Source organism: Strix aluco, chromosome 29 (genome assembly GCF_031877795.1).
Source record: "Strix aluco isolate bStrAlu1 chromosome 29, bStrAlu1.hap1, whole genome shotgun sequence".
Taxonomy (NCBI): Eukaryota; Metazoa; Chordata; class Aves; order Strigiformes; family Strigidae; genus Strix; species Strix aluco.
The window spans coordinates 4669966-4683023 of record NC_133959.1 but is presented as its reverse complement, the minus strand read 5'-3'; the positions used below and the strand labels follow the sequence as shown (position 1 = coordinate 4683023).

The 13058-nt window shown below is 40.5% G+C and overlaps 1 protein-coding gene across 4 annotated transcripts in view; it reads right to left on the bottom strand.

Moving 5' to 3' along the window:
• AP3D1 (adaptor related protein complex 3 subunit delta 1) overlaps window positions 1-13058 on the bottom strand; it is a 46233-nt gene that overhangs the window by 27768 nt on the left and 5407 nt on the right. For all 4 annotated transcript variants that reach the window (XR_012621131.1, XR_012621130.1, XM_074808979.1 and 1 more), the window contains exons 2-4: window positions 3261-3356; window positions 2489-2569; window positions 1664-1744 (exon numbers count right to left, since the gene is read on the bottom strand). Coding sequence is in view for 2 of the 4 variants with exons in the window: in XM_074808979.1 (XP_074665080.1) it covers window positions 1664-1744; window positions 2489-2569; window positions 3261-3356 (258 nt within the window). In the remaining 2 variants the exon portion in view is untranslated. The remainder of the gene's footprint in view (window positions 1-1663; window positions 1745-2488; window positions 2570-3260; window positions 3357-13058) is intronic.

The following is a 13058-nucleotide window of genomic DNA, read 5'->3' as shown; positions in this document are numbered from 1 at the left end:
AAATAATTTTTAAAAACTCATGACATGATCACAAACACGTTTAAAATACTAAAAAAGCTGGTATTAAATACTAACCCTGCTAAGTCAAAGCCCAGCTGTCATCAACTTCCCTGGGAACAGGCACTCTTGTCCAGTGCTTAACAGCATCCTAGCTTAATCTCTCTAACAGAGAAACGAGATTACTTTCCTTCCAAGCTGCTGGCAGCCCCATAACTTTCAGTCCATAAAGACTAACACAAGCTAGGGTGTAGAATACATTTTATTGGTCAAGTTTATTTGGACTTATTTGTAGTCAGTATCCTACACGGTCTTTCAGGTATTTTTAAGCTTCAGACTCCTAACAATATTAATATTCATATCTGAGTATGTTCAAGTGTAGATTATAAAACCAGACCTCAATGAATACAGAGTGTCACAGGATCACTCCTTAACTGCAGTTATTGGGAAACAAAAACACGAAGCGAACTGCAGAGAACATTTCCACATGAACTACCAGAATTAACTGTCCAGATTCATGTGTACACAGAGGCTGCTTTAGAAGAGCTGATCATAGTCAGGCCTTCAGGGTTCTGTGCCATTTGCATCTCATTTTAAAACCTTTTGCAGGTGGTAGGAAATTAGATTCTACTTTACAAATAATGAAATCTACTTCTTAAGGAGCAACAAAACTTTGCAATTCATTCAGCCATTAATGTATTTTAAGAACTGATAATCCCTTAAAATACAAAGTTGCTAGATCAATGAAACATGAAAAAGCATCTTTATTTATGCCTTTCTGTAAAAACTCAGGCACGAAAAGGAATAACCTAGTGACTGAAATTCAGTATAATAAAATCTCCATAATAAAGAAAATGGATGGACATTATTAAAAATATGCACTTGTCAGAGCAGCATAGTTTAACAGGTAAAGGGAAAAGCACTAGTTCTTTAGGAAAGATACTGGATAACATCCCACTGATCTTTTTTAAGTAAAGACATTTTAGCTACTCAGATGATAAAAACGTAGGCACATCTTGTTCTGGATCAGTCAAGTTTTAAAGCAGCGACACTTAAAAAAATAAACTTAAGAGCTTTAAAAATATATCTGTAATCTGAAAAAAGGAAAAATATCCTTGCAAGCCAATAACTCTGAAAAAAGTCAAGTGAAAAAGCTCTATGAAAATGAATATGACACATTTCAGTACATTAATACAGAACACCACTTTATATACACTCTTTACCATTTTTACACACAATTATACCAAAGAAGTCAGAAGCCTGATCTGTTATTACTAGACGAACAGGCCTTCGCAAACAAATTTTGTGGAGCCAGGTGACTGCTCATTTTACTTCAGGAATGGGGACATTTTTCTCACCCATTACATTCTTATGAGGGCTGCCTAAGAGACTAGCAATATTAACAAAGGTTACTGTTGTCACCATCCACTGAGATGAACAAACACAGAGAGCTGGTATGAGACAGCACGAGGGAAGCCTATGGACAGCTCCCAAGTACTTCATTACTTTCCTTGCACAAGCTGAAGGATTAGACAGTGAATCAAGTAAATAGAATTCTACTTAAACACCTTTATATTCCTAACAGAGAAATACTGTGCACAGTTTTGAAAATACAAGTGGGGAGACAGTGCAAGGAAAAAATTAAGAACTGAAGTAAAAAGCTTACCTTTCTGATCTGATTAGTAGTCAACATAATTACATCAGTTCCTTCATGAAAGCACTGAGAGGCAGCTAGGTAACCGATTCTCTATAAAAAGGCAACGAGGAAAAAAAATTTTTATTAAGTTTAGACAATGTTTAGATGAACAACTGGTAGCTTATTAAGCAATATTAAAAAGATGAACATTAGGCAGGAAGTTTGCATAACAGAAGAGGCATGACAGGGTTCTCTAGAAAAAGGGGTTTACATCAGGAAAGAATAATCTCAGACAAGTAACATCTCTAGTGATAATAAATCTATCTTAAGGATAATAAAACTAGCTTCACTGTCTCTACTTTGTTAGAACATACAGATTCAATGACCACCAAGATTTAGAAATAAGGTAGAGTTGTCAGTAGGAAAAATGGAGAACATTACATTTATTTTGTCTGTTTGGACTCCTGACTTTCAGGTACTAAAGCCCAATTTGGAAACTATTCTTTGCGAAGTAACATTCCATCCTGTTTGGTGAAAAAGGTCTGCAACACAGAGCATGAACAAAACCTTTCAAGAAAAAATTATAAAGCTATTACAAAATAAAATACGCCTGCTACTAGGCATCTTAGGTAGTGTTCACATAAAAATACCCTGTTTTTTCACAAAAGATATCTGACAGCTATCTGGTAAAAAAGCCTATACTAGCAGGCCAAGTATTATCCATGTACTAGAAAACAATACAATCTACTCCCTTTCTCCTTGAAGAAAGCAAACCAAAAGTAATACCAATGCATTCATTAGATGCAGTAATGAAACAGCTTGGCTAGTACAGCTGTAGTTACACAGAGAACTCACTTTGAATGTAAACTTCGATGCACTCATGACTTCAATAATATTGAAAGCAGCCCAGCTGATGTCGTAGCCCAGCATCTGTAACTGTGAGCAAAGAAGCCAAGATAACAAACTAATGAAATAAGAGACTCAAGAAAATAGGTCAAGATACCTCACAAAACTGAAGATGTAACAAGAGTCCAAAAATAATACTATAAGACATCAAGTTTATGAGTAATGTTACATTCTATGCCACTCACAGTAAGTGAAAGATGTCTCGAAGTCCCACCAGAAGCAAGTTTTAAATAGTCTGCATGAATTTCAGGTAACACACATGCAGTTATATAAGCTTCATTGTGAAGGGTTTTTTCCCTGGATTTTTAAAATAAAAACTAGAAAAGAACCACAAAAATATTTTTAACAGTATTTCCCTCCTCTCCTTCTTGACAAAGGACTGTGCAAAGAGAAATAAACACCAGTTTCAAGTGCTCATACAACTATGTGATAAGAAACAATCCAGTTGAAAACAACTTTTTAAAACTGGATTAGTTTTAAATCAGATTAGCTTCCTGACCTATCTCAACAAAATAAAATTGTACCAATACTAGTGCCAGCACAATGACCAGCCTCTGATGTCAGACACATGTGGGAACACTTTCACCTGCAGCCTGCACTTACAACAGTCTGAAAACCTTCAGTCTAAGGAAAGCAAGCATTCAGGCTGAAGACTAGCTCCTAGTCAGCAAGAAAGACAAAATAAAGATGCAATTACATCGTATCCCAGCAAGGCACTTACATATGTAAGTTTGCAGACTGCATTTGCTTTCACTGCAATGTTATCCTGCTTGAGCTCCTGCTTGATCTCATCTATGCACTGCGAGATGTATTTTGCCTGAGGAAAACAAACAAACAAAAATTTGTGCTCCTTTACCAGTTTTGTAGATTTCCAGCATGTTAGTGGGGAGAAGCAGCAGAACTCATAGTTTGCAAGCACCAAATCTCACACACACAGAGTATTTAGGTAAGCACTTAATTCTGACAAAATTACTCATTAACAAGAAACATCACAATTCTTTTACAAAACCAAGATGTTTTCTTCAGTGGTTTCCCTTCTCCTCCCTCTCCCTCGCAATTACACTGTTCAGTCTAGAGCTCTAGTTTCAAAGATTTGTGAAAAAAGTTGTTTAATGGAGAACATGTACCTAGGGGCCTGAATGAAACCCGGGTTCCACCACTCTTAGAACACTGGTCACTTACCTCAACGGGAAGTCAGAGATCACCCGTGCCTTACGTGTCTAGAAAAAACTATGTCCAACACATTAAAAGCCCACAAATTTAAGATGACTGATGAAAATACTGAGTTCTTTTGGGCACGCTGTATACAGATGGCACTCCAGGTGTGCACCCACAACAGCCCTCACGCCTGAAGGACACAGCGCACATCTCCTATGGGATGACCCTTGTCACCCACCCCACCCACGGCGAGGACACCCCCTCCCTGCATCACAACTTAGATGAGCAATTTTGCCATTTACACATTTTGATAAGCAACAGTTATTTGTATGAATTTCTAGGAATTCATAGCACCAAATGTCACAATGTTTACATTTAAATATTGGTCATTCACTTCTTTCCAAACAGTCACATCTGTGCTTGTGGGAGGGATGCGGCAAATGCATGATTAAAAAAATATCTGTACAGATTTTACTTTATAAATAGGGTTAGCTCAGTCAGAGATTCTTTCAGTTCACAATTAATCATGATTTAAGTACTAAAGGTATCTGCTACAGAAATCATGAAAATTTAAATGCAGAGACATAATCTCTCTTTAGAAAGCCACACACGCACCAGGACATTTCACATTCCATATAAATAAATCAACTGCCAGAGGAACCGGCTCAGAAGCAGATTACCTAGTTTCAAAGTAAAATCCTGCCCGAATATCATTACCTTCCACCAAAAAGATATTTTCAGCACAGAATTCTACTGGCCTGCCTTTAATTAACATTTCTCCCCTTGCCACTAAATTTTGTGTATTATCCCAACCACTCTTTGGTCTTTCACAGATGTCCTAGAGTGATGCTCATGCTTCAAGTCATAAAAGTTTGCTACTAGAAGAAAGTTATTTTTAATAAATAGCGGTGACAAAAAGAAATTGTGCAAGGTCTTTAGTGCAAAGAGACACTGCAATGATCTAGGTGAGGAAAGGTAGCAACTGAATTTTAATGCAGGGACTTCATACTCCAAGCAGCAGTCATGTTACAGCAATTTACACTGCCATCATCCAGAGTTTAGCAATAACAGAATTTGAATCCACCATCAGGATGCACAGTGAATGCACATAATTCAGAGGAGCAGCAGCTTCACTGGTTTAGCAGCTTCTGTAGAAGCAGAATAATTTACCTGGCTTTTCTCTCAAACCTTGCACTTACAGAGGGATAAAAGCCAGCTCCTCCATAGCACTGGTAAGATCAGGTGGAATCACATTTCTTATTTTGAGACTTTTAGTAAAAGTCTTTGCTGACCTTCACAGAGCTCTTGACTGATCCATTCCTGCAGCCTGTTGAGGTCCCTCAAAGAGCAGCAGCCCTGCTCTCCAGCAGAATGTAACTCAGGTCAGATGGAAGAAAGCGGGCAAATGAGTTTACTTGAAGAAATTTAAGATATTCCTAAATGCCTGTATTTGGGACAGAAATACTATCTTTGCAATAGGAATTTTCATGTTGAGGGAGGGCAGGCTAAACACCAAGCAACCCTTTCCTCTACAGACACCCATCTCTTCACCTGGATACGGGCGAGTCGATGACATCTGCCAACACTGGAGATGGCATCGCCCCCCAAATGGTCAGCAACGTAGAGTCCAGGTGACTTCTCCCCAGAAGCAGAAGATTCGGGATTCTAAACCCTTTGCTTGAGAGTGATTCAGATCCAGACAACACCCACAGGAAGTCTAAACTCTTGCCTATAAACTAAAAAAGCTTCTAATATTAGAAAATTAATACTTGGTTGGAGATGCTGAAAGAATGACTTACACAACATGCAACTGATCTACAAATACATTGTACCTAGCCTTGAATATTTTATGCACACATAAGAGCACGCTGGGACAGCGTCACAGAATCCTTCACATGTGTATCTCGTTGCCACATCTTGGTCAGCAAGGTCAGCATTGGGTCTCAGTGCAGAATACTGGCACGCAGGTTCTCGGTCTTTACGTCCATAACCAGAAAGCATTATTGTCATTTCCCACAGCATCCATCCCCGAGCTATTTAAACATCAGCTTAGGAGTCGAACACAAACCACTGTGTGACCAAGAGGGGACAAAAAAAAAAAAAAAAAAGAGTAAAGTTCAATAATGTACAGTCTAGCACAGCTAAATACAGGCTCCCGAGTCACCAGCCACACTCGATGGCCCAGCAGCCTTCAGAAAAATGCCTGCCTAGCAGTTAGCCTAACGCCATGAGCAACTTCTGGAGAAGTATATTGCGGAACTCAGAATCAGATCTGAAACTAAAAATAAGGGATTTTGAAGAACAGAAATAAATCCTTCCAAAATAGCTGTACTTCAAATCCTAAAAGACTACAAGGAACGAAAGACCCTATATATAGAAAGCTTTAAAGGATCAGCAGGTATTAACTTTTTGTTAATCTCTGTGGAGTAGCACTGTCATGAATGAGCCATATGAAGAAAACTGATTAGTCTCCCACTTAAATCTGAAACCCAACCACCACACCCTAGCCAGATTCCCTACCACATTTAACATCTACATAAATACGAAGGAAACGAGTAGGCGTGTGCAGCTCTTTAGTGGAATCGCTGACCTCTGCAAAGCACCAGACAGGAGGCTGCACCAAAGCATTTTCACACTGACCCTCAGGTCCCACGCTGCAGCCTGCAAGCTGTTCAGTGGAGTCAAACTAGACAGTAAAAGGGAGAACAACCATTGGATGCAATGAAGAAAATATGGTAGTCACCCAGCAAGGCCTAAATATTTGCAGGAAAAACAATTTACATACCAAAACAGGAAAAAAATGAGGGTATCTTTCCCAGCATTGATTCACTGATAGTTTTTGCATAAAATCCTTCTAACATAGCAGTTTCCTAGCGTGGCAGTTCCAAAGAAATACTTCCCACTATACAACTGGCTCAGTTTTTACTTAAATGCTTTTGAGATCCCATGAAGAAAGGAATGCAAAAGGGAAGTACTTCAGAGTTCATTTATGCTCACAGTATTCATTTATACACCAATATATTTCTTAACTATTAATTCCTTACTAATTCTGTGATAGTCTTATTCGACATCTTCCTGGGATGCTACTCACTTACTCACACATTTTGGTCGGTCAACTGAGGAGCACTTCTAAGACAATATTTATAGACCTTTGGCCATTCCCAGCCCGACTGCTTTGAGCAAGCAAGGCAATTACAAGGCTGCCTTTCACTCCCGGCGTAGTGGAGAACAAGCAGAGCCATTAAGCGAAAGAACACCCTCAGAATGATGGCAACCCAGGCAAAGCTGCAAGGCTGCAGTCAGAAGCTGAAGGGCATATGATAACATAGGGAGAAAAGCTGAGAGGAGCTCTTTTATTTGTGCTAGGCTGCCAAGTGGGAAAGGAGCCTTTCCCAGATCAGTGGAAATGCTTCCTTAATGAAATGCTATAGCAACCACTTGGGTGATTGTTTTCTCTCCCTATCCCTCAGAAGGAGGAAGATTACAGAAACACACTCAGGGCAGCACAGCTAAAACCCCAGTAAAGCGTGCAGATGTTAGCAGTAATTACTCAAAGCTGTGAATACAGCACAAAGTCGTAACTGTCATTTCTTAATGTATTCCACCAAACAGAGGCAGTAAGCATTTATAGCCATTAATAAAAGATACAAGCTAATTTTCAAAATAAGCCCAAATTCCTCCAGAATTCCAAGACCTCACCTAGAAAATATGTGCATTTAAATGAATGCAAGTGGCTAAAATAAGAATGAAGGTATCACAAATCAAACACACAATCCCTCTGAAATGGCGGGAGGGAGGGAAGAAAAAGTGGGTCATGGTAAGAAGCCAAAATGTCAGTTTATAGGATTTCTCATTTCCCAAGACATGTTTTTTGAATTAACTTTGAAAAACACTAAAACTTTATTCCAAGCTCCAGCCAAGACAGAACTTGAGGTTTGCTGACAATTTCAGAGGTGTTCACAGAAGACTAATTTTTTTCAAGCAATATGTTAACAAAGTAGAAAAATCACTAATCTAACCGACCAGCAATTACACTCCTAGGAAATGGGGCTCCCTACGCTGTACTTTCATCTGCTGATGAGAAGACACTAACAATTAGAATGAATATCATTGCAGAACCTTTATAATACATTTAATCATGAAAGCTATTAATTTCCAATAGTCTTAAAGAAGCTGTACTCTTATCTCAACCATATACCATCTTCTGAAACCAAGAGAAGGCAAACTCATATTCTTACCACTTAGGGTTACAGTCCAGCAAACCAAATGCAGCAGAATTCCTCCACCAAAGTCCTTGTCAGGATCCAGCCTCAACCCACTGGATCTGGTGCAGCTGATTTGAGATTCAAACCTGTCACTTACTGCAACAGCAAAGTGCTCTCCACCCAGATGAAACAGCAAAATGTCAGTGAACATTAGTCCCTATTTCTCTTGCACTTTCAGGGTTAAATACAGTGTTTTAAGAAAATGATGATTAACAGTGAATGCCACAAGGAGCAAGATAGGTTCCGATATAAATGTGTAACCACACCATTCTAAACCAGAAAAAGTCTGGAATAAGTAGAACATAAAAATAAATAACTGAAAAACACAAAATATGACATTTCTTTTGTTTTAAGCACTGTAGGATTTAGGTTTTTTGTAGCACTTTGAGACATAGGCTTGCCATTAACCTCCATGAAATCACATTGAGTGCAAGCACATGACAATCTCACATGAGAGTATGATGCCCACTGACAACTGGGCATCTTCCCAAAAAAGGGAAGAACCAGCAACAACTGCCCATCCCTTTCTTTTTTTCTTATAATCTTAAGAAATACTACCTGTGGGGCACAAGCCATGTGACATGACCACGATGCTTAACACAAAAGGCAGTTACACCACAGACATCTTGTAGAGGTGAAGCAACTTTTGAATTTGTTTGTGCTTCAAGCAGAAGATTCTGTTACAAGCACAGCGCAGATCAGCTGCCGCCTCCTAATTTGGGAAGGAGGCTGCAAAGGAGTAAGTATCACTTGCCAGGCTTCTAGCAAAACCCCCAAAAGCAGTACTTCACATCAAACACTACTGAACTAGTCAAATAGAATTTATACACCTATAATTGACTACAGTACCTGAAACACAAGCATTGTACCATGACAGCACAGAATAAATGAACTGCAGTAACAGACAAGAGCGTAAAAAAGCAAAACGTGCTGCTTTCCACTCACTTGGACACGGTGTTAGAGACAAGCATATTAAATGTTAACTTCTGTCATACATAACTACAAATATGATATTATTTAAATACCGTAGAAAAAGCTATTTGAGATAACTGGATCCTTTGTTAAGACTACTCCATGGCCACACAGAAACGGAATTCGAGGCACATGTGTCCACACAGTATCACTCTGTCAACTTCACTAAAACCATAAACCAAGCAAAGCAGATAAGCATATAACACAATATAAGCAATAACTAAGAAATTGCACAGCATTCATTTAAGCAGGTTTGCAGCAGCCAAAATAAAATGGTGCAGAGGGTAGTCAGAGGCAATAAAGAGCTCAAAAAACATGTTACAACTTGAAAGGCATTTTGAAAAAGCCAAGCTTATCTTCCACTCATCTGCTGATAAACAGTATTGCTATATGTGTTTTAACATGTTGTAGTTTGCCTTTGCTACCCAGCTTTCCAGGGATTTATTCACTAATCTTGTAGGTAGCCATAAGATCCTAGACCAATGTCCTGTTCTCATCAGTGAAAAACACTGGAGGCATGAAGGTGAACCTTTGCCATGTCATTTGCAGCAGTCTCCTCCTGTATTATTTATTAGGAATATGATGCATTATCCACTACCCCCTTGTCTAGTACAACCAAGGCGAGATAGGAAGACTCCTTGGCCAAACACCACTGATGGAGGAATGCAAAAAGTCTATTTACACTTTTTTCTTTTCTTACTGTTTACTGAAATTATACATACCAACTGAAATCTGGCATGATGCATCCATCTATCCTAAACGGATTCAAAAACGAATAAAAGCCTTTGAACCTTACTTTAAAAATTCAGAGGAATGCCAAGCAAGTAGCATAGACCTACCAGTTTCAGAGCAGATATTAAACAACCCCAAACAAAGCACTACAGCACCATAAGACACTGTAGAAAAACACGTATGATCGTCTGAACAGGTACGTAACACAGAAGGACTGGATTTCAGAGAAGCAACTGATGTAGAGTGGCAGCTGCTTGTCCGAAGTGGTTCCAAGCAAGACCCAGGCCAACACACCCCCCCAGACACGGTGAGCACTGCAGCACCAGCCGCATCTCTCCGAGCACCGGGCTGTCTCCCACGGAGAACACCTTTTTGGCTGTTTACCCAAAGACAATTGAAATATTTCACATGAAAGAGCACCTATGCAGGAAGCTACAGGACAGCTACAGAAGCCATCCTGGACCACCTCCCCAGGCGGGCTAGCCTGAGATGCCAACAAATAAGTGGGTATTAGAGGGCAAAACCCAAAACATGGGCCTAGGCAATCCCAAGCACACATACAGGCTGGGCAGAGAATGGATTGAGAGCAGCCCTGAGGAGAAGGACTTGGGGGTGTTGGTTGACGAGAAGCTCAACATTACCCAGCAATGTGCGCTCACAGCCCAGAGAAGCCAACCATGTCCTGGGCTGCATCCAGAGCAGTGTGGCCAGCAGGGCGAGGGGGGTGATTGTCCCCCTCTGCTCTGCTCTCGTGAGACCCCCCTGCAGTGCTGGGTCCAGCTCTGGGGGCACCAACATCAGAAGGACACAGACACTCAAGCGGGGCCAGAGGAGGCCACGAAGATGCTCAGGGGCTGGAGCACCTCCCCTGTGAGGACAGGCTGAGAGAGTTGGGGGGGTTCAGCTGGAGAAGAGAAGGCTCCGGGGAGACCTTAGAGCAGCCTCCCAGGATTTAAAGGGGCTACAGGAAAGGGGGGAGGGACTCTTGATCAGGGGGGTAGGGATAGGACAAGGGGTAATGGTTTTACACTGAAAGAGGGGAGACAGATTAGATCTAAGGAAGAAATTCTTTGCTGTGAGGGTGGGGAGGCCCTGGCACAGGCTGCCCAGAGAAGCTGTGGCTGCCCCCTCCCTGGAAGGGTTCAAGGCCAAGTTGGACGGGGCTTTGGGCAACCTGGGCTAGTGGAAGATGTCCCTGCCTGTGGCAGGGGGGTGGGACCGGATGAGACTTAGGGTCCTTTCCAACCCAAACCATTCTAGGATTCTATGAAAATGGTCCAACATAAATCAGTAAGCATGTACCATCATCAAGGCTCCAGAGATGTCCCTTAATGTATCTCCAGTCTGATCACAGTATTTGTTAATTTAATTGCATGGCAATTAAACAATCCTCAGGGGCCTGTGCCGTCTAAATCATACCTGAGCAGACAACTTTTAAGACCAGAGATATGCGTCAGATAAAAGTGCTTATCCCTGCAAACACAAGATGTACTCAAACTTTTATTTTCACATTACTATGCAAAAAGCTGTGCAAGTACTTGTACAATAGATTTTTCAATTTGCTAGTTCCAGACATACTTTTGTGCATAATTTCAGGCTTTGACAAAGGTAGGCTTCCTTACAAGCACGTGTTTTGTTGTACATACAGGAAACAGTCACTTCCTTCTAAGAAACTGAAGTAGCTATTGTTTCCGAGACTCGGCTGACTGTGATTAGTTCAGAGGGAAATATCACAAAATAAAGATGCTTAATGATGTATTAGTACTATATAAACATGTAACACTGAAAATGTTACAAAGATGTAACACTGATTTATGCAAAGCTATGAGTACTTCTCAGTTATGGAAAGGTAAGAAGGGCAATGAACAAAACCATGGATCATGGCCTCCGCCGACTTCTTAAATTCACTACAAATATTTGTGTAATTAAAAGCAAATTTGTTCACCTACTCCCTGCTGTACAATCTTACCACTTGCTCTAAACAAACTTATATTCCTCAAGGTTGAAGCATAGTCACACCGTGGTAGCTAGATGTATTTTATGCAACCTGAATTTGCCATGAAGATTGAACCCACTGGAAGAAAGTTTCACACACCCACATTGATGACTACTTCCCTTTACACACCTTTTAACACAGCAATCTCTCAGCGAAAGCTAACAGGTTTGAACACCTAGGTCATAAAATAAACATCAATAAAAAGGAAAGAGCTAAGACAAAAACCAGCACTCAACTACATGGTCTACAAACTCCATTTGATCAGCCTATGGGCCAGCGACCGAGGAGGTAACCTGGTATGAATCAAATATTTTTTTCATGCTCGGTTACACTTCAGTATTCAACAGGACTCGTAAGCACTGTCAGTTATTTTGAATGTATGCTTCTTATTTAAAAAAGTACTCAACCACCTTTATGAGCTACTAACGCTACCACTAACCATGTTATTTTCTGCACCTTTGACCTTGCTCAAATGTCTTTATACTTCTTGTCAGCTGGATTTGAGCAGACTCCCCTTTAGGTTATGGAAGCATTTCTATTTTTCAGCATGAACGATCAGTTTTTTTAATAATCTAAGGAACAAAAATGCTTCTTTGTAACTGGTCCCATGACTTGGTGCATGTTGTTTAATGCTGCCTTGATGCTCTTCACATCACACCAGAAACAGGATACGCTACCAAAGACCATTTCTAAGTGAAAAACCTAAAGGTACTTTTTGTACACCGAATATATTCACCAACCCACATCACAGAGGAAGAGGTTTTTCAGTGACTTTTGTGGACACTGATGACATCAGAGGAAATCACAAAAGCCCCCATTTTCTGCACTCAGCACTGGGACAAAGACAGCTGCATTAAAAAGCATCAAATAAACAACTCTGAAGATGACCACAGTACAGAAATGTAGTTAGTGTCTTTATTCTACTTTGCTTTTTCTGGCTGCTCTTCCACTGGCCTCGCAAAAGGTGCAGTGCACGGGCCACACCATTTCTTCGGACGAGGTACCAGAAAGCTCTTCCTCTCCCCTGGACCTGCCTAGGCAGATTTTTTTTCTTACACATATGCGAGAAAGCAATCTGTCTGGAGCATTTCAAACCCTCAGAAGAGATGGCTACAAAAGGATCTGGACTGGGAACAAAGCTATTAGCCCCACTTATGCCACAGCCAATTAAGTAATATTTAACACAGTAGAAAGCAAGAAGCTAATGAAAGGCAGCACTAATGCAAAGCCTCAGCTGCTCTCTGCTTGTAATCACACAAGAAAAAGCCCACATCTTGGCTCATGTTCCATGGCTCCAGGCCCTTTATTTTCCGTGACACAGCAGGTAAGGCAGGGACACTGTTACACCGGCCCTTGCTACCTTGAAGGCCACTACTAGTCTGCTTTGTTACCAACT